The following is a 21,055-nucleotide window of genomic DNA, read 5'->3' on the forward strand; positions in this document are numbered from 1 at the left end:
TTGCTCATAGTCGGAGGATAGGTTAGGATCGGTTTTGGAGGCGGTGCTATCGGAACTCTCGGATGGTTTACTAACACTGGGGCTGGAAGAACGCTTAAGGATTCCACCGACGACACCTCCGTTGGCAGTCTTTTTCTTCAGAATACCTTCGCCAGCTTTCTTGTTCGGATTCGGGCTGGAAGATCTTCTGGCCCGATCCGGACTCTTTTCGATTCGCACGTTTCGTTCGATGTCGATGCTATTTCTTGGGGACTTTATCTTGATTATTTTTATGGGGCTCTTTTCGCGTTCGACGTTCTTGCCGCGTTTGGGAGATTTAGACTTTTCAATATTCGGGCTGGAGGTAGCGTCCGGCGAAGAGTTCGCCGACGACGCACTGAGCATGTTTCTTGACTCGATTTGTTCACGTTCTTGTTTAGGGGAGGCCGTTTCCGGTGGAGGAGGCGAAGGGAAGTCCTCCGGAGAGGATTGCTTCGCTTCGTCTTTTGGGGAGCTTGAGTCGGATTTACTTTCATCGGCGGATTTAGGCGATTTGCACGAGTTAGAATCATTGGACTGTGAGTAGATGGTGGTGACTGTGTTCTGTGTGGAGGTCGCAGTATCTGTAATAGTCATTGTCGTAGTCGTGGTCGTCGAGGTCGGGGTCAGCTGTTTTCCCTGTTCACTTTCGAAGTGTTTTTCCTTAAGATCTTCCATGTACTGTTCGATATCGGTCTCGATTAGGCTGTCCAGGTTCAGATCTTTCAAGTGCTTATCCATAGCACTATCGGTATCGGTCTGTTTCGACCGGTTGGTTTTCGATTCAAACATTTCTACGACATTCTTATCACTACTAGGAGAAATTCGCTTACCTAGGTCCTTCATCAGCACCGGATGGTACGTGGCTGGCGGGTGGGACGACTGGATCAGACGGGCCTGGCTGCCGGTACTACTGACGGAAAGGGTCGATGTGGTGCTGCTTGGAAGATGATCGAGATTATGGTTTGGAGAGTTTTTGGCAAATGTAGGGCTTCAACATACCTCAAGGTCAGATGGTTCGGCGTCTTACCAAGAGATGATTTGGGTTTCACTGAGCCCTGCTGTGAGTCGTCTTCGCCTTCGGACTTGGTTCCAGGATCTGCCTTCTCGGGTTCACGCTCGCTCATGTTACGTCTGCAAGCGGCCACTTGTTCTGCATGGGAATTGGGAACTACTGTTAGTTTGTAAACAATTTCGGTGTGGTAGTCAATCAGTAGAGCAGTGAAACGAACCTCCAACGTCTCCAACGGTTTTGCTTCGCATGCGGAACTGTCCGCTGTACTGTGGCACTGGTGGATCATCGGCCTCCTGGCTGCCGGATGTGGTGTTATCGTAGTCGATGTTTCCGGACGAGTGACGTTGGTTGATCTTGGACTTCTTCGGTTTGCCGAGAGTTTGCGAACCCTGCATTATCTGTGGCTGCTTTGAGGAGAATGGGAAGATCTTAAACGGTCGTCTTCGCGAAATACCGGATATACGAACCTGTTGCTTTGGACGCTCCAAGGTCTGTGAGTTACCGGATGAGATACCGATGCCGGTCATCGAATTCATGCTACCGCCCAGGCCCTTCAGCGACGGGATCGACATGTTGCGGACACTTTCGCGGATGATCTGCCGAATCGTTTTCAGGAATGCGTTGCGGAAATCGCCGGTGCTGGTAGGATAAGAGAGAGAGAGGTTAGTTCCACTTCCCGCTCAGAGATTTTTGGTATAACAAACATTGCAAGTCAATATCTTTAAGTGGGCCCTACACGGTTGCTTTTATTGACAATAATCGTGTTGTCAATATGTACATTCAATATTGACGTCAATACATTGATATTGACAATATTTCTGCATTTACTTCTTTGACGTTTAGGAAATGCATATAGGTGTGAGTGCAATAATGGGGTAAGCTCCTTGGACACTATGACGTGTGACTGCAAGAAATGTGCAATAATAGGGTTTTTCTTTAGACACAGTGACGTCATATGGCAAGTCTATTCGCATCATCAATATTATTGTCTATAATTCCCCTTCGTGTCAATCAATTGATGAGTGTGAGGTTCGCTTGATATTATTCAAATATCAACGATGTTAACGTTAACCGGAGTTTCAATGAATGGTAGTCCATGATTCTAAATTTTAAACCTACTGCCTATGATACAACGTCAATTAATGTCATACCTTGCTTTGGAGCAAGCGTCCCACTCTATATTTACCGATATGATACTGTCCACCAGCCGAACGAGTCATCATTAAACTGAATCGGTAGAAACATTCTAAAGCTTATTTTAAACCGTATTTACTCCACAAAGTGTGTGATTTTAATTGCCAGAGCACGAGAATATGTTTCGGGATTATCTATGCCACGTTTTCTCATCACTCGTAGTTTCCGCATCCAACCAGCATCATGTCGTATCTATGTAATTATATAAAAACGGGTACCTTTCCCGAGAAACCATTTGTTGATTTCATCGGCCTTGAATAATCCCGTCCTTCAAGGAAAATAGACGCTTCTCTTCAGCTAAGCTTTGGCAGGTAGTGCGATAACATGGAATGAACATTTTCAATCCCCACTACGGGTACCGTAATCAAAACTATTTCTACAGATAGACATCCACCCACCACACCGGCACCGCCGTGGCGATTAAATCGCCTTCGATAAGCCGATTTAAATTAATAGAATTTTCTCAATCACTTTTTTCATCGTCGTTTCCCGCTTCACCAACCAGTAAACAACTAACCTATTCGAAAGCACGTAGACTTTTTCCGATCTTCGTTGTAGTTGCGATCTGAGATGGATCAACTCCCAGAGGAAGTGTGAGTCCATGTCCTTGGCGGAGGAAGCGCGCACCTGCACTTCGGTCACCGGAATCAGCACCTGATAGCGGATTATTTCCACTTCGTTGGTGGCGTTCTTGCTGGAGACACCCTGCGGAACCGATAGGAAGATTGGAATTATACGGAGTTATCTAGGCTTCGCAGCAAAATTCAATACTTACCATGAGCTTCTTCTTCTGGCGCAACCGTTCCTTGCACAGGAACACTACGGCCGACTTGAACACGAAGCACATGGCGTGCAGCTCGAGGCCCTTCTTGATTTTTCCCAGGAAGTCGGAGATGTTCAACCACTCGACGCCTCCATAGTACAGCAGATCACCTGCATGGGAACAAAAGTTAACAGATCCATCCACCCAGAGATCGGCAGCGTGAGCCATCTTACCCGGACTGAGGTCGATCGGCTGTTTGCAGGACTTCTGGTGCTGACGGAACAGGTGATCGAAGATGGCACCGTACTCTTCGTGGATTCGTTGCATTTCGTTGATGTGCTCGGCGACCTTTTCCATGCCTTTGAGCGCCTCGACCAGGTGCAGATGTTCGGCTGCGTTCGGGTCGGTTAGGTTGCGGAGCTGCTGCAGCAGTAACGGATACTTGAGGATACGCTGAATCGGTTTAATGAGGAACGACTCCAAGGTACTGCTGTGCTGTTGCTTTGGATTGCGAGCGACCAGGAACTCCTGGAGGGCTTGATTGCCTTCATCTGTAGGGAATCGATATGGTTAGTCTTTAGAAACACAAGCTTGGAAGCTTGCAATCATACTTGGATGTAGAACCTTCTGCGCTTTGCTGTGACTAGCGCAGAAGGAGGAATACAGCTTGAAGTGGTTCACGTAGTATAGGAAAGCTGACCCGATGGCAAATAGGACATTCTGTAAAAAGATTAAATGAATTATTAAACCTAGCCTGAGTCGTTTAAGAAAACGTCAAATAAGCACCTTAAATTGACTAGGATGCTCCAGTTGGTGGAATTCCGGTTCTAGGTCAAGGGCTTCCTCCAGGTTATTTAAGAACTGCCGCTGGAATGTAACAATCTCCTGAATGTTTCCAAACAGTGCAGTGATCTCGGCGTTTGATAGGAATGTTTCACGCTTCAGGGGTTCCAAGTAGTACTCGAGCAAGTTGTTCAGGTGCTGTTCCCAAAAATGCATTATTAGTTGGCGAATCTGTCAAAGACCCACAGATCAAGCTTACCTTAACGTAGGTTTTCTCCGTGTCGACCAGCTCGAGTATGACCTTGCGCAGCTTCTCCGCGTCGGTCAGCTGACGTGATGGGGTAAGCATGGCGTTCGATACCGACGAGGCAACCGAGCCGGTTGGGCTAGATTTGCGAGTTTCCTGCGGGGACCGGCAGAAACCGGTGACCTGTTCGGCTGATTTGAGCAGATTTTCGATCTCGAAACTGTTCGTACGGGAGGATTGCTTCGAGCGGTCCATGTGCGGATCATTGGCGGATGGTACCGGGGAGCTCTCGATTTCTGGCGAGTAGACCTCTTTGCCTGAAATACACGAGCGTCCTTCATTTGCAGAAGAACAGTAACATCATGTGGTCATTGATATTCAATGGTTACAGAGTTCCAGTGACGGAAGCTCTGTTGTTCACATAGAAATTTTGAGAGAACAAGTCGCACTAATGTGGAGAGAAAGATAGACTTACGCCAACCGGGAGCAGGAACGATAAGTCCGGAGATCATTTCCTCGCTGATTACCGGTGGATCAGATGGCGGCGGAGGGCACACCAGTGACTCGATTATATCGTCTGTTGACCGCATGATTCCGACTAGGTCCGGTGGTTCTGTACGTGATGATCTGTTACAACAATAGAAAGTTTTTATTTGATTCATGTTTCAACAGACGCCTCATGACCCACCTCATCATCATGCATAAGGCTTGTTCTTCTTGGAGCACGCTTTCCAAGTACATCATGTCCAGATCCGAGACGATTGCGCCGTTTATCACAATTATTTCATCACCCTTGATGACTCCTAACGATCCGAGATGTTTTATTAGAATCGTATAACCTGAAAACAGCTCCAACGGACAACTTACCATTCAGTATAGCCAAGCTCTTGTCTTCGACGCGGCTGACGTAGCAGCAGAGTTCATCCTGCCGATCGGCATTCTCAATCAGTTCGGCTTCGACCGAGAATCCCCACATTTGCTCCAGGGTGGTTCGTTGTAGTTCTACTTGATACAAAATTTTTGCGCAAACCTCAACCATTTCGTGAGTATGTAGCTGCAGAAGCGAAACAAACCCGTATTATTGTAATTCTGTAATCTATGACATGATCACTTACATATGTTTCGATCAGATCATTTCTATGAGGAACAAAGTAGTTGTGATCTTCCATTTCGCGACGCTTCTTGACTCGCACAAAGTGCTCCATCGGGTTGAGATTCTTGCGCTGGCAGGCACTGGCCAGGAATTCCTCCACCGACATACCCTCACGTAGGTACACCGTAGCCGCCGAGTTCTCTGGCAGGGCCACCTTGTAGGACTTTTCCTGCTCGTCACGGGTGTTCATCTGCATCGACCGACGACTGGAGCCACTGTTCGAACGCGACAAGATCGGTGGACGCCGCTTGGTGGCTCCACGTCCTGCGAGCAGATTGTTCAACAGCGACGGTGACCGAGCACAGATGAACGCATGGAACGAGGAGACCGTAAAGACGCCCAGTTTGTTCAGTGTGTTCTTCGTGGGACGCGACACGTGCGTTAGGAGAGACTGTGAAATCACATTGATTAGCAATCAACCAAAGAGCTAGAATGGTCATGACCTACCTTAGGATTCGGAAGCTCTCCGTTCTGCAGCGATGACATGTAGCACCGCAGGCGGAACTGTTCGCAATGTAGCCGCTCGAGATTTTCCTCCCACTGAAGAATCTGCTGCTGAATCTGGTGACGCGTGTCATTATCGGTGACCACGCTTTGCTGCAAATCAGCCATATGTTTCAGTTTGTGATCCTGATTCGAAACCAGATCTTATGAGTATTGTCAACTACGAAGAGTCTTAACAATTTCAACTTACCGATTCTATTGCTTTTTCTAAACGGAAAATCTCCTCCTGTAATAAGTGCAGGGTACCAGTCTTACCACGATGTCTTGCAAACGCTGCAGCACAGGCACTATGTATACTGTTGACCCAGTTCTCCAGTTCGACCTGGCAGGGCGCCTGGAAGAGGTACGCATCGCCGAACGCCGTGCTCAGACAGAAGATGTAGTCCCGCTTCGGGTGCTCCGGGATCGGCTGCATGATGGCACCGTCAACTATGATCAGGTGCTTCGGGGCAGCCTCGACCGAGCGGCCCTCGCGCGAATCGCATGGATAGAACAACAGGGTGGTACCTTTCAGACAGACCCAGTAGCCCTTCCAGCCGCGCTTGCGGGCCAGCTCGATCTGGTGCTTCTTGCGCAGGAGCCATTTCTTGACCGAAAGGAATCTGAAAAGAAGGAAGGGTAAAAGTCAGTGACCAAGCTCATTGGAGCGAAGATGTGGGGAAGGGTGTGAGTGTGACAGTTATAACTGGGATGTTTTGAAGGTAAATCTGCGCTTTGTAAATTTGGTAATAAACGTTTTCTCATCTTCACGTTTCATTTGAAATGAAGCGGAAAAGTTCCTTATTTGCACACTGATTTGATCTTCAAATTTGTGCAGAGGTGGAGGGTCCACCCAGGGTGTAATCCTTAAAGGGAAGACTCCGATGAAAATTATTTGTGGCAGTTTATTAGTTTAAAATGCCAACATCAGACATTTTGTGCGATAGATGAGGAGATGAAAGTATAGAATTGATAGTTCCGTTATACGGCAGTGTGAGAATTGTATATTGAAAATAGAAAGCGAGCAAAGGACAATTTTAAGGAATGTACGAATGGTGGAAGAAGGATAGTGAACGGTGTTTCCTCCCGCCACCATTGGCAAAAGGAATGATCGCCGATTTGCTCATGTATTATGTAGGTTCTATCCATAGTTACACACTCAAGTCGCCATCTGACGTAAGCATCTAGTCGATGGTTTTGAAATTGCAGCTAAGGACTGTATCGAAAATTAGTTGCGAACAAATTTTTCTTTTCAAATCCATAAAAAATACTTTAAAATAAAAACAGGTTCATTAATTGTTTACTAACATGAGAGCCTTAAAGAATATGTTTATAACAATAACCATTAGAAGAGCCTAACCACCAATTCGGGGTATCATCTCAACTTTATGTGGTATGGTCGTACCATCTATGATATTGTTAGTGTATGGTACCCGTTTATTAGGGATGGCACACATAATCACACAATTTTTGTTATTAAAAATATCTTTGACGGATTTGGAAAGAATATTTTTTTATAACTTGTTTTCGATACAATCCTTTTTATTTTACTCTACCACTGTCTGTGCTCCCGTCATTGTCAACTCAACGACCTCCACTCATAAAATAAATCACATAACCAGTGGAAAATATCCATGTGAATTTCACATAACTTTCATGTGATCCCATAATTAGAAATTGCACCACTAAATCACATAACGTTCATGTGTCCAATGAAATCTATATGATTTCTCATATAGAATTTCTAATGATATGTGATATTCAGATAAAAATCATTATTTTTGTTCTTGAAAAAATATTATGTACGTTCCTCATAGAAACTAAGTGAAAACTTTTTTCGGTGTCAAAGAGGCACGGGTAGCGCTGGTTTAGATAAAATTCAACACAAAATTTCACATTCTAAGGACTGTTCAAGTTGTAAAATGGACATTAAAAATTGTCTGTAACGTTTTAATTTTCCATTGTATTCGTATTGTTTATTCAGAATATGTATAGAATCTATAATACTATAGATTATTATCCAAACAAAAATAACACTAGTTTACAAATAGAAATAACAAAATGAACTTGAATCTTTGACCAAAGATTATTATGTAAAATCGTGCGCTGAATCCAAAAATGTAGTCAAAAAAATCTCAGTAGGATAGTTTTTGAGATACAGGTAAAAAATTAGAATTTAATTTAAAAAAGTTTGTTTGCTAAAATACATATATCTCCGTTTGTAATGAGACTTTATCAATTATTTTAACGCCACGTTAAAGGTAAGAAAATTTTATGAAAAATTAATGAAAATTTCTTTCGATCAACTGAACATCAATTGTCAGTGAGATTAGTGGTATTGTTGTTAATTAATAGTTTGTTTATTAAATTTTTATATTTTGCATTTTTTCCAGAAAAAAATTAGTTTCTGCTAAGTTTTTAAGCAGTGTAAATAAAAATGTTGGTAGTGGTTGTACCACTAACCTCACTGCAAAATGGTTTTGAAATAATCGAAAGTAAATTTCATTATCATTAGATTGACTTTAAAATAATTAATATAACTTCATTACAATCGGAGAACATCCGAAAGAGATATTTGTATTAAAAAATAAAAAAAAAATTTTTTTAAAGTTTTTTAGCTATATCTCGAAAACTATCCTACTGAGATTTTTTTGAATTTTTTAGGATTCAGCGCATGATTTTACATTTTGGCAAATATCTTTTGCTGATTATTCATAAAATGTTTAAGTCAACTAATAAGCAGACGCCTTGCAAAAAGTTAATGAAGATCATGTGTCAAATGAAAGTGGTCACACATACCGTTTATCGTCGATCACGCAGTTTGGCAATGTACGGATAATGACGCCGCCAGAGAGCGACTTTTGAATACCCATGAGGCCCAAGGAAGACAACCCTATATCCCTATCAGAGACGTGTTGGGAACCCGCGATATCTGCTATATGCAGTCGATTTATGTGTTTCTGCAAATGACTAGTAGGGAACAGCGCTACTTCGTCGTAATCGCCCATTTCCGTTCTATCGAGCAGAAATCATCAATAATAACAATGATTTCACTGTGCACAAATCAATAATACGTTTGTTCCGATCCGATAAATTGGCCTATTATAGCGCATTGTATGAATACTTGCACTCATTGTTCTCAAAACAAAAGAAGCGCTCCTAACGAATCCACTTTTTCTACCATCATCCGTAAGACGAAGAAAATCTAATGGCGTTTCAATGCGTTAGGACGGAATTGAATCTCGTTGGACGAATTTAGAATCAAGAAGCAGTGTTAGATTTCTAATAATATCTCAACAATGTTTGACTCTTTATCAAATCAAACGATGCTTATGGAAAGGTGAATAAATTTATTTTTTCCTTTATTTAACGTCGGTCTCTGTTCCGCAATCTAGTGCCAATCACCGACGGACATCGATTGCCATCCATTGACGGCAATCGAATGTGCAGGAAAGGAGCATCCACACCTGCGTAGGATATCGCACCCATTCAACACACATGGGCCGGGACCAACGGCTTTACTTCCCTTCCGAAGGACGTGACCAGAGATTTTTATGCCTCAGAAAAATCCCACCGACCTCGGCTGGGATTGAACCCTGACCCATCGGGTTGTTAGAAAGCAGTCACGCTTACCACTCACCACCGGCGCCGGCTGGTGAATAAATTTAGAAGTTATCTTTTATGAAAACATTCCATGTTTTGTTAAAAACCTTTCAAAAAAGAGAGGTAAAGTGCGGGATGTGCTTAGTAGGACGGAAATTAGATAAAAATCCTTATAAAAATTTAATTTCTTTGTCTTGAGAATTAAGTGAATTTTGTTACAAATAATGAACAATGAATTATTGGCTTCGTAAAGCATTTGCGATTGAGCCTTCCAATTCCAAACGAACTAGATAAAAAATACCGTTTTTGCATTCTTATAGCAAACACATTAGTAAAATAAATAATCTTCGTTTCGTTTAGAAGCCTTTAGGTAAAATAAAATTATTCTTCAGATTATTTGATTAGAACAAAATGTGATAAAAAGATTTAGTCAGAAGGAAATTTATTTCATGTGTTTGAAATGTGCATATTCAACTCTAATTTAATGAAAACTGTCACTGAATAGCTAAAAGCTTACGGTATTAGGATGTATCCTATTTTTGGAGATATTTTTCCTAAGTTGTAAACGTGGGACGAACAGTTACACCGAAAACTATACAAAATCATACCAACACTTTGTTTTACGAAATTTTTATTTATTTTATTTGGTGTGTAAGATTTTTAAGAATAGCTGAAATAAAAAAATATCTGGCTTGACACAACTGCAAAATTTATCCCGGTGTTCAAGTTATATTAACATGAGTATACAAAATGCATTTTAGAGCATTTGTGATTTCGCAAAAATTACATGCTGCTTTGTTTACTTTTTTTATGTTGCTTATATGTATAGCCTAAAACTTGTCGAAATCATTAAGCTAGGTAGTCAAATAAAAAAGTTGGGACTAAAAGTGTGGGTCCGTTTTATAACTTGAACAGTCTTTAGTGGAAATAAGATAGAATTAATAAGATTTCTGTCCCAAAAGCCAATGATCCCACTTACCCCCACGAAATAGAAACTTGTCAATGGTAATCCAAAAGGGAACACATTTTAATGTTTTTCAAGTATGAGTGTATCAGTTTTGAAAAACTCGTCTAAAAATTTGTTTGCTTATATCTGAGTTGGACCAGTTCAACGGGTTGCGACCTACCATTGTAAATTTTTTATGGTTATTTACTATTCAATGGAAATCTATTATATAAATCCATTCATGTAATGTTGTTCGCAAAATCGGTGTATATCGCAAAGCGTAATATTACACTGCCTGCGGAACATAGATCACCGACAAACCGACATGAAACTTAAACTTAACTCTTGATCGAGAATCCATAACCACCGGTTCAAATGTGCAGCGATACCATCTGTCAAAACAATAGAAATGTCTTATCTAGAAAAAAATAATTTGTCCAAAATAGATTAGACGCGAACCAACTCATAAATTTTGTACGCGTGTTCATGGCTAGAATAAATATTTTCCGCGAACACGGCGAGATGTCAGTTTTGTGCTTTGATCAGAAATTTGAAAATTATTTCTCTAGCTAATAAATTATCACACTAAAGCTTCATGTTAGATAGCATTTCCAACCAACTCTGAAAATCACAAACTTTGCGTATGAAGTACCATAAAAAACTTTGAATGTAACAACTCAAGGCGGGAGTAGCCGTCAACAATGCTGATGATGGTACAGCACGCAACAAACCACCCTACTGCTTTCTCTCTGACATGAACACGTTGGTCATGACGAGAGGAGCAACACAATAGTTGGGTAAAGAAGAATTGCATTATAACACACCACCCAACTAACATTTTCAGCTTTATAAGCCAACTTTTCCAGCATTGTGCTGTGAAGTAGCTGAAAAACAGCTGCAGATACAGCTAGAAGCAGTAGCTAGCAAAATAGTTTTGCAGAGCGTTTACTCAACTTTTTCACAACGATTATTCAATTTGTCAGTCGCACTGAATAACAGCAGCCAATAATCGCTAATGTCACTTCTATGCAAATATTAATCAGCTTTCAACTTGTAGCTGCAAAACAAAGCTAATATAGTGAATATATTACTAATTTGATGGCTTCTATACAACTAACCATTCTTGCTGAATAACATAAATGTCAAAAGTGCCTTTTCAACAACTAAACAACCTGTACTCAGCTAATAAACTGGGTTAGCACTACTTTGGAAGCATTTTTACAGTCAACTAGGTTTTTTTTTTAGACGTGTGCAGTTTTACAGCTTTAACTCTGCTCCTTTACAAAGTTGAACAAACTAGTCGAGAAAAGTGATTGATGTGCACTATTATAATGTCTACTCAGCGATATTGTTGAAGAAAGTCATGTAGATTATTTTACGTCAGTTCAAAGTGTTGGCGTAGCGAAGTTGGTAGTGTCAAGGTTTTCTAATGCGGTCGTTTCGAGTTCGATTCCAGGTTCCGGTGCAGGGTAAATAATTTGGTGGTGTGCTCATAACTTTTTTGATTAATATGAACTCAATCAATTCCTCCAACAAAAAAAGCGTAAATAATATTTTACCTGGCTTCAAGAGAAAGCTGTTTAGTGATTATTGGATAACCGGGAAAAGGTTGAATAAGCGCCTTTCAAGTTCGCACACAACTAAACAGCAGGATAATAGCTGTTTAGAAGCGTAAATGGAAGTGCAATAAGAGCTTGTTCCAACCGTCCCAACAGCCATAAGTAGCTGACTAAGTTCGCCAGATTTGCTTGTATATAGGCTGAGTAAAGGTTGCCGCATATCGTATAACGTTTGAATACAGCTTGGGGCTGTATAAATGAAAGAAGTGAAGCGTTTAAATTATGAAAATTGTTAGTTGGGCATCGACTGAAAATACATTCGGCAACGTGGAGCTTTAGGTAGTGATGAAACGTCGCTAGAACTATTCCACAGCCGCAGACAGTAATGGGGCATGAAGTAGTTCGCCTCCTCGTGGTGTGCCCTGGAAACGCTAATTATCGCACGCCATAGTCACGAGTTCAAATCTCACCCCCAGATAAGTCACGAATGACCCAAGAGCGTTAAAATGACTAAAAAAAACTGTCGTACTCTTTTTTTTTCCCCTTGGATTTGTTTTCCGTCGATCTTGTTTTCCGTGCTGAGCACCAATGCTACCGACGCCAGGAAGGGATCGAAGGGATAGTTGTGTGGATCCTTCCGGTTCCGCTACGGAGGAGCGAATGCATACCGAGTATGGCCGGGTCCTGTTTGGCGTCCAACAACGATCCCATAGCTGTGTTCGATTTGGTGAATTTTCACTTCAATTTGATTGATGAAATTTTTTCAAATAAACCTGCTATTGTACCATACTTATTTCTAAAAGACCACGAATCAATTCAAGGATTTTAATGCGGCCTGGGAAAAATTTTCACTGAAAATTCCGCATCACAAAACTGCTCACTGGGTTCCCGTCGACGACGACGGGTTTGCGAGAGGAAAATAAGCATCGGGAATGTGCTCCCGGATATATTGATTTGGTGAGTACGTTCCAGTTGAAGATTGCTCTTAGGGGTTGTTCATTAACTACGTAGACAGGATTTTAGGATTCTTGACCCCCCCCCCCCCCCTGCGTAGACAATTGTCCATGCAATTTTTTTTTTTAAATTTGTGTGGGCCGTGCATAATTGCCAACGCGACGCGACCAATTCAAGAGAATCAAATTATTTTTTATTAACGTCTCTTAAGAGTAGAGTTCAATGAAGGCATAAGCGCTTTTTCGTAGCTTTTTTGTCTCCAGGTTTAAAAGATCATCGGTAGTAGAGGCTTATTCTTGTGTGAAGGGCACCACCGTGGAGTTTGAGTTTGAATAAATCCCAGGTCCTATTATATTATTATTATATATTCAATGACAATAATTTAAAACAGGATCAAAACACAACTGGAAGAAGCAACGTAACATTGTTTGATATTCTCTAATGTATGTTCAACGTTTATATGACAGAGCAATTACCCATTTTATTTTTCCATTCCCGGAGAGAAAATTACATTACTTGTTGATATATTTAATTGTATACTTGTAAATACTCATTTAATCAGATTCGGAATATGAGTGATGGGGGAGCTTATTGTGTTCGCGAGTCTTCCGTTTAGGCTGGATTTACTGATTTAAATCTTAAAGTTTATTGTTAGCTCTTCGATGATGAAAATTTTTTAGAATAATATTATTCTCAGCCTTCGTTCAGGAAAATACAAAAACATTGTAATGCATGATAACAATTGCATGAAAACTGTTAACTGTCCAAATAACCTCGATTTTTTTCTGGCTATTGATTCATTATTAAAGTGAAATTATAAACAGCTTTCGGGGACGCCGTTTTATTTGCATATAGCTTTGCTGCGTATGCAACCACTCGACGAACACTTGAAGAAATATTATTATTTAAAAAAAAAATTCAGCTCTTCAATGATGAAACATCTTTTGAGTTCGTTGATGACGGAACATCATTGAATTTATAACGTAATGATTAGTTTTTCTCAGCCTTCACTCAAGTTAGATCCATTGTTTTAAATAAGATAAGTTTATTTTCAGATCGTTGAATATTTGAATATATGACATCATTAGATTTACATAATAATAATACACTTTTTTCAGTTTTCATTCATGCGAGATGTATGGATTTTAATTATTTAAGCTTGCTTTCAGCTCTTCGATGATGAAACACCTCTAGGATTATATTATAATATTTCATTTATATTATTGAATTTTTCAGCTTAGAGATGAACTAGCCTACAGAAGTTAAAGTAAAGTTAATGTAAAGTTAAAGTTAAGTTAAAGTTAAGTTAAAGTTAAGTTAAAGTTAAGTTAAAGTTAAGTTAAAGCTAAGTTAAAGTTAAGTTAAAGTTAAGTTAAAGTTAAGTTAAAGTTAAGTTAAAGTTAAGTTAAAGTTAAGTTAAAGTTAAGTTAAAGTTAAGTTAAAGTTAAGTTAAAGTTAAGTTAAAGTTAAGTTAAAGTTAAGTTAAAGTTAAGTTAAAGTTAAGTTAAAGTTAAGTTAAAGTTAAGTTAAAGTTAAGTTAAAGTTAAGTTAAAGTTAAGTTAAAGTTAAGTTAAAGTTAAGTTAAAGTTAAGTTAAAGTTAAGTTAAAGTTAAGTTAAAGTTAAGTTAAAGTTAAGTTAAAGTTAAGTTAAAGTTAAGTTAAAGTTAAGTTAAAGTTAAGTTAAAGTTAAGTTAAAGTTAAGTTAAAGTTAAGTTAAAGTTAAGTTAAAGTTAAGTTAAAATTAAGTTAAAGTTATGTTAAAGTTAAGTTAAAGTTAAGTTAAAGTTAAGTTAAAGTTAAGTTAAAGTTAAGTTAATGTTAAGTTGAAGTTAAGTTGAAGTTATGTTAAAATAAAGTGAAAGTTCAATTAAATATCATTTTATATTCTGTTTATACTCACGAGTGCGTGTGTGTGCGAGTGTATGCGTGCGTTTTTGTGTTTGTGTATATATTATAAATCACTACAATCAGCATTAGTTTACCAAAAACGATCCCTGCTGCTGCAAACCTTTCCCCACATCCAACATCCCAGTGATTTCTCGTGGAAGCGCAGAGGATTTCTCGGTTTCCTTCACAGAGAGTATCACGTCAACACATTCCCTCTCATTCCCTATTGGACCTGCATTCAGACACGGCCGGCGCTGGTATTGCTAAATATTAGAACTTCAATTTTTACACATTGAGGATGAATGTTAGTCCCAAACATCATCTGTTGGTTCTCTGTGTAATTGCAGCTGATCTGGTAATAACAGAGTAGCAACCGTGGGCGGTCAATAATGCTAATGCTAATGCCTGGGATATTTGGAATTGAGATGCCCATTCTCGGATTGCCGATGTTAGGTGCGCTGGAAAATGTTAACACACAGTTGAAACAACTCCCATATTGTTGTTAATTGTTAAAATACCTTTAGAAGGTTGATGATTATAGCTCATATCAGGAAGTTCATCAAGTGTAGGCAAATCATCTACAGGTTTGTTGAAACTACCCTCCATTTTTTCTTGTTATGATGATCCAATTTTTTTTCAATAGAACGCGTTAAATAATTCTTTATTGACATCAAACGAACTCATACACACATATAAATAACTACTTTTACACGAGACGTAATCCATATTGGACGTAAATGATGAAACGTAAACAAACATTTCATGTAATATTAAATGTTCTCAAACCGACATATAAGCAACTGGACAAAGAGAACGTTTGATTGAATCGATTTTCACGTTTCATTCAACTGATTCTTATGTCAAATTTGCCGCTTACATGTGTCGGTCTCAGGGAACTGAAATTTACATGACTTTTTTTTTGTAATGTGTACATAATCTCGCAAAGAGGATTATCATTGAATCATAATTTTGCATCTTAAACTATTCCAATCAATTTGAAATTGCAGCTTATGCAACCTCAACTTGATTTGGATATTTATACGATTTTAAAAGAACATCCTTATACGATTTGTGGTTTGCTGGGTTAGTAGCACATTGTTCAGATATTGATAAAAATCTAACACCGTTTCTTCTTCTTCTTCCTCTTATTTTAAGCTTATTTCTTATAGCAGATTACAGTATTGCGTGCTCTCAAATTAGTGTTCTAGATGCACTTCCACAGTTATTAATTGAGAGCATTCGATGCCTGTTCCATTTTTGCATTAGTACAACTGTGTGGCAAGTACAATCATACTCTATGACCAGGGAAGTCGAAATATTTTCCAACCCGGAAAAATTCCTAGACCGGACCGGGACTCGAACCCAGCCACCTCCAGAGGTCTTGCTTTGTAGCTGCACCTTTAGCGACTGAGCTAAGGGAGGCCCCAATCTAACACCGCTTCTTGACTTCAATTCCGTCATATGAGTTTCATTGAATTCACTTCATTCGTTTTCAGGAAGATTGTAAATATTTATATTATGCGTTCTTATAGACAATATTTTACAGCTTTTGAACTAAACGATTCGTGCACGTTGAAATCATTGATATATTTGATGGTTCTGTTAGACTTTGATGGAAATGGGCGCTTATGCCGAAGTAGTTTCTACCCTATAATATTTTTTTAAATCAGAGAGGCGACAAAACAATGAATTAAAAACACTTAGTTTAGCAATAATTTGAACATGTTGATAGTTTAAAAGTTTAAACTATATTTTAGTAAACTACATGTTCGAGATTGTGAACAATTCCTCGATATGATAAGTAAATATGCTACATTTTCTCATTTCATTTATTACACTTATCCGTCGAGTGTAGGGACTGTTCATTTTAAAAATAAGTTCATCAATTTTAAGGCGTATAAACCAATTGCTTTTGCTCAAGACTTGACAAAATACCTAAATAATTCATCATTAAATTTGGTAAACCTTTGAATTTCAAAAACATTTGTTGTTTACATTGCGATGATTTCTATCAAATTCTTTTGTTGTTTTAGCAATTCCAAATCCGAAATTTTGGTTTGGTTGGTTGAAAATTGTACATCTATAATTTTGAGTTATTAATTTTTTCTTATTTGTATATTGTAAAAGAATACTTACGATCCATACTTGCCAAAGACAGTACATGTATCGATGCTGAGATAGAAAAGTTACAATCAAAAAAATGATGTTTTATTTGTAAAATGAACAGTCCTTATGATTCAACGTGTGGTGCACAATTTTTTTTAAATCGACTTTTTGACTAAAATTCATTAGCTTTAGTTAGATAGAGTGATTTTTTTTTGCGAGGCCCGCAATGGACAATCGCAGAGTGAAAACTCGTGTATGAAAAAGTGTCGAATTCAAATCTGGAATGTAGTGGACATTTGTGACAGTAAGAGTTGAGATTGAGACTTACCCCGCTTTCCGAACCGCTCCGGTACAGTTGAACGACGCTGCGGCGGTGCCAGTGGTTTTCGCTTTGTACGGTGATGCCATCACGCTTTCCCCGTCGTCCTCATCTGACACGGCCGTCGTCAGGCTCATACGATCATCGTCGGAAATCTGTAACAAAGGAACGGAAATAGTGGAATCGGTTAAAATCATACGGCATACGGAACTGTTCTCCGAGGGTGGCATTAAATATTACGATCGGTACCGAAAATAATAGCTCCATTTTGGTGGGATCATACCTCAACATATATGTGAGGGAACAAGTAAAACAACCGGTTGAGGTGCCATCTGGCGGACGTTTGTGATTTTTTCCTCTCCAGCCGAGTGTTGGTGTTTTGCAATAAGGATCTGGAGAGAAGCTTTCGTATCGATAAGGGGATTTGTGTGTCAATGCATCTGGATGTCGTTCAATGTCATAAAATGTGTTTCACCGGAATGGAAGTGGGCACTATAGAAAATATGTAGGTGCCATCCATTCCCTCCAACAACGTCGTCGTGCATTCATTGATTTGTCACGATTCAGCAATAATCTTTTTTATGACAATATAAAACTGCACACTCGGTTGCATTCGATGCTAGAGCGTAGTACTGTATCCGGTTCTGTCATCTATTGCGGGATGAGTTTTTCTAGCGCGAGTGAAAAATCCACTCGGCTCTGGTCGCTGGAAGCACGATAAACCCTTTTAGTGCTTGAACAATGATTGGTGAACGCTTGGCGAAGCTTATACATTGTGTTTTAGGATTGCGAACGGTGGAAACTGGGTTGGTTGGATTAGAAGTGCTTTCTGTTGGCAATGGATTACAGATCGTGCAGATTTATGGATCGTGATAGTCAGCGATGTATACTAGCGGGAATAGTTTTGTGGTGTTCATAGGGCGTTCATACTAAACTCACCGATAGATGGCGTCAGTATGTGTATTGGAGGGGAAGTATGATATAAGATAGATGGATTTTTTTTTAAATAGATTTATCAGGGTTGTTAAAATTATCCATTTGAGTACCATTTTTGTATGAACGTTATGAAAAGGTGGCATTAATGTATTGGGAAGCTGATGTGCTTCAGACATGAACATTTGTTAGCTCAATTGGTAGGGATCAACGGTTGGGATATATAAAAGATTTCATCTATCTTGTTGTTTTCTACTGAATTTTGTGAGCAATGCCTTAATAGAACTGGATATTAAAAAAAAAAATGCACAAAGGGTAAGCAAGCACTGAACGTGCGAATATTTCTTTTTGTTAGGATGATTAATCCTTCGAATCACGCTGAAGATGGATTGATTATGGATCTTGTGTCTCGAATTAAAGAACTAAAGATAAAGACAAAAATATTCTGCTCAGCTTTCGATTGTACTGATGTTGACTTGTAAATAAAATTGGAAAATAAGATCTCCGATAAAATGTATTAACTGCATTGCTTTTGGTCATTAGATTTATTTCGAACGAGAAATTATCAAATGACACGACAATCATGTTGATGTGTTTCGTATATAGCGTCAGGTGTGCTCAGTAAGCTTATATCCAATGTTAGGATCAATTCATGATCTGGTGTGGTAATCTGATAATCATACTCTCTCTACTATATTTGTTTAGAATCTGTTGCAAGAAATCCACATGTATGCACATGTAGTTTCAAGTATAAGAGAGAAACGGAATGATTGGTTTTTAGTTGTTTGGCCAATTGAGTAACGCCTATCTTGTTTTCATTGGCAAACATCACCTAAGGGTAGAGTTCAAAGGAAGGTTGTTTAAAAATTGATCCGTTGATTCTAAAAAGTATAATTTAAAAATTTTTGGCGTAAAAATGCACGTTCAAACAAATAAGTTTAGAAAAAGGGTCCCGTAGACCGGGGGAAAATTGCATTATGGCTTATGGGTTGCATTTTTAGTTGTAACGTAGAAAATTTTCGGTGATGCATATCAAGACAAACCATAATAGCATTTCATCATGAAACTCCAATGATTGCTGTGACGAGTTTCTCATAACAAAAAAAGTAGATTTTACTGTATAAATTTCAATTTTATTTAACCGACGTTCAATAGCAGTCGGTATCAGAATTCAAACAATGGGTTGCAATGATTGCACAGTGTCTCAGTGGGAACTTACATTGCTGTGCCGAGAGATTGAATAGCGTCGCAAGTGGAAGGCAGAGATTGGCTACACAACGTTTTAGAACTGATGACGGAATGCCGTAAGGTTCGGCGGCGAACGAGAGCTTCAGTTTGCGTGTTGCGGTTATCACCATGTCTTCTGAAATACGCGGAATATCGAAACTAAACACATCACGTGGCATCCCAACAGGTAGCATCCAGCACTTGAGTCGGCGAAGCGGAGAAATCGTGGAACGCTTGCTTGAAATGACGAGCTAACAAGTCGCCTTTTTCTCTTTCGCTATTAGCCGAGTCATTCCCGAGAAACATGGAACAAGGCAACCCGGATTCCTTCCGTTTGGAGTTGACAAACGACCAAAAACTTTTCGGATTCGTGCGAAGGTTCGCTTCCGTGCGTCTCACGTGTCGATTATAATTTCGATAATTACGACTCGCACGCGTAGGCATGGGCTTAGCACGCGTAAATAGGCGTGGGTTAGACCATGGAGACTTTTACGGGGGTCGTCGTGCTGGGACACTGTGTAAAATAGCATCTTCCAGTGCAGCACTGAATATTAAAATCTTATGGTATTTAAATCAGTAGCTATAAGGTCTGTAATTTGGGGGATTCCCTTCTAAAACTCTCTATTTTTTAACTCTGTCACTTGGAGGTATCGCTTCCGGAATTACCATTTCCAGTAAAATACCATCCAAGCAACTTTGTGTCAAAAAGTTTCAGCAGCTTGATTGTCACTGAAATAAGTTACATAATCGTTGCCTTAACTGTTTTGCAACAAGTGTTCTGCTAGGGAAACTAGCCAAGGACTACAATCGCTAATGTAACCATTAAAATAGAATAGAAGGTAGGGTTAACTACCCCATTTCCGGCCTATTAAGCCCGCACTTAGTCTTTCCTAATCTAGCGTAGTTTAGCAACAAACGGAATAGTATCATTACTGATGGCTTCTAAATGTATTTACCTTTCCGTACGTACCGTAAGATTTCATAAAGAGAAACAAATTGTTGAGATATTGTTATAAGTCTAACACTGCTTCTTGACGCCAAACTCGGCCTACGGATTCTAAACTCGGTTTAACGCATTGACACGCCATTGAAACGCCAATGAATTCTCTTTGGCCTATCGGATGATGATAAAGATTGATTCGTTCGGAATCATTTGTTTTTTTAAGAATATTGGGTGCAAACATTCATATCACGCGTTCTTATTGACTTCGTTCGATCGCATTTGAACTAAAGCAAAGATATCAAATTAAAAAGATATCCCACTAATCAATTCCTCATACAAGGCATATAATTACTACCCGAATGTGATCGCAGCGCCATCTGTTGAGTGCACATTGAAACTGTTGGGAGTTCCCCGCCAACTTTACCACCTGGGCTCAATAACTGACAGGTGTCAGCATGGCAGATGTCAATGTGGACGTTGATGAACAGCCGAGGAAAGAGGACGATATCATCCTCGAAGTCATCATCATTATATTGCGATAGCTTTCTTACTTGTTTGTGGTTGTTCCGATTTTCAATCATTACCACTTTATACGCAACAGGGATACTTGAGAAAACCATCACACATCCAAGCGCGCATCATGATGTGCTTGTAATATGTTTTACTTTCGAGCGAAAGAGTTTCCAATATACCACCGGTATCAGTAAGATGCAAATCTCTAATAGTAAGTGTTGATTAGCGGAGCTGGTGCTCAAAAGAATCTTAATAAGCATAGAAGTAAACATGGGAAAAGCATTCACTCTCTCTAAAGAATTATTCCAACACCCCAGCCACTGGAAATGCAACGTATCGAAATCATTGCTGAAAGTAATAAAATATGCCGCCTTCTTTGGCCAACGCAGTATGCATTCTATTCAAAAAT

The 21,055-nt window shown here is 39.4% G+C and overlaps 1 protein-coding gene across 7 annotated transcripts in view; it reads right to left on the reverse strand.

The window, feature by feature from the left end:
• The window catches only part of sif (still life), a 186,113-nt gene that overhangs the window by 30,100 nt on the left and 134,958 nt on the right, over positions 1–21,055 (reverse strand). Inside the window, exons 2-18 of one of the 7 annotated variants that reach the window (XM_065217334.1) lie at positions 17,040–17,185; positions 5,868–6,279; positions 5,621–5,803; positions 5,136–5,564; positions 4,888–5,074; positions 4,709–4,823; positions 4,496–4,647; positions 4,033–4,337; positions 3,777–3,971; positions 3,602–3,710; positions 3,224–3,541; positions 3,003–3,160; positions 2,745–2,932; positions 1,501–1,672; positions 1,251–1,437; positions 1,021–1,171; positions 852–955 (exon numbers count right to left, since the gene is read on the reverse strand). In XM_065217334.1, the coding sequence (XP_065073406.1) occupies positions 852–955; positions 1,021–1,171; positions 1,251–1,437; positions 1,501–1,672; positions 2,745–2,932; positions 3,003–3,160; positions 3,224–3,541; positions 3,602–3,710; positions 3,777–3,971; positions 4,033–4,337; positions 4,496–4,647; positions 4,709–4,823; positions 4,888–5,074; positions 5,136–5,564; positions 5,621–5,803; positions 5,868–6,279; positions 17,040–17,185 (3,511 nt within the window). Of the gene's footprint in view, positions 1–851; positions 956–1,020; positions 1,172–1,250; positions 1,441–1,500; positions 1,673–2,744; positions 2,933–3,002; positions 3,542–3,601; positions 3,711–3,776; positions 3,972–4,032; positions 4,356–4,495; positions 4,648–4,708; positions 4,824–4,887; positions 5,075–5,135; positions 5,565–5,620; positions 5,804–5,867; positions 6,280–17,039; positions 17,186–21,055 lie in introns of all 7 variants that reach the window. The other 6 variants (XM_065217332.1, XM_065217331.1, XM_065217328.1 and 3 more) reach the window with 6 other exon arrangements.

Source organism: Ochlerotatus camptorhynchus, unplaced genomic scaffold (genome assembly GCF_037179485.1).
Source record: "Ochlerotatus camptorhynchus isolate MF236.1 unplaced genomic scaffold, CSIRO-AGI_Acam_v1.1 ptg000074l, whole genome shotgun sequence".
Classification (NCBI taxonomy): Eukaryota; Metazoa; Arthropoda; class Insecta; order Diptera; family Culicidae; genus Ochlerotatus; species Ochlerotatus camptorhynchus.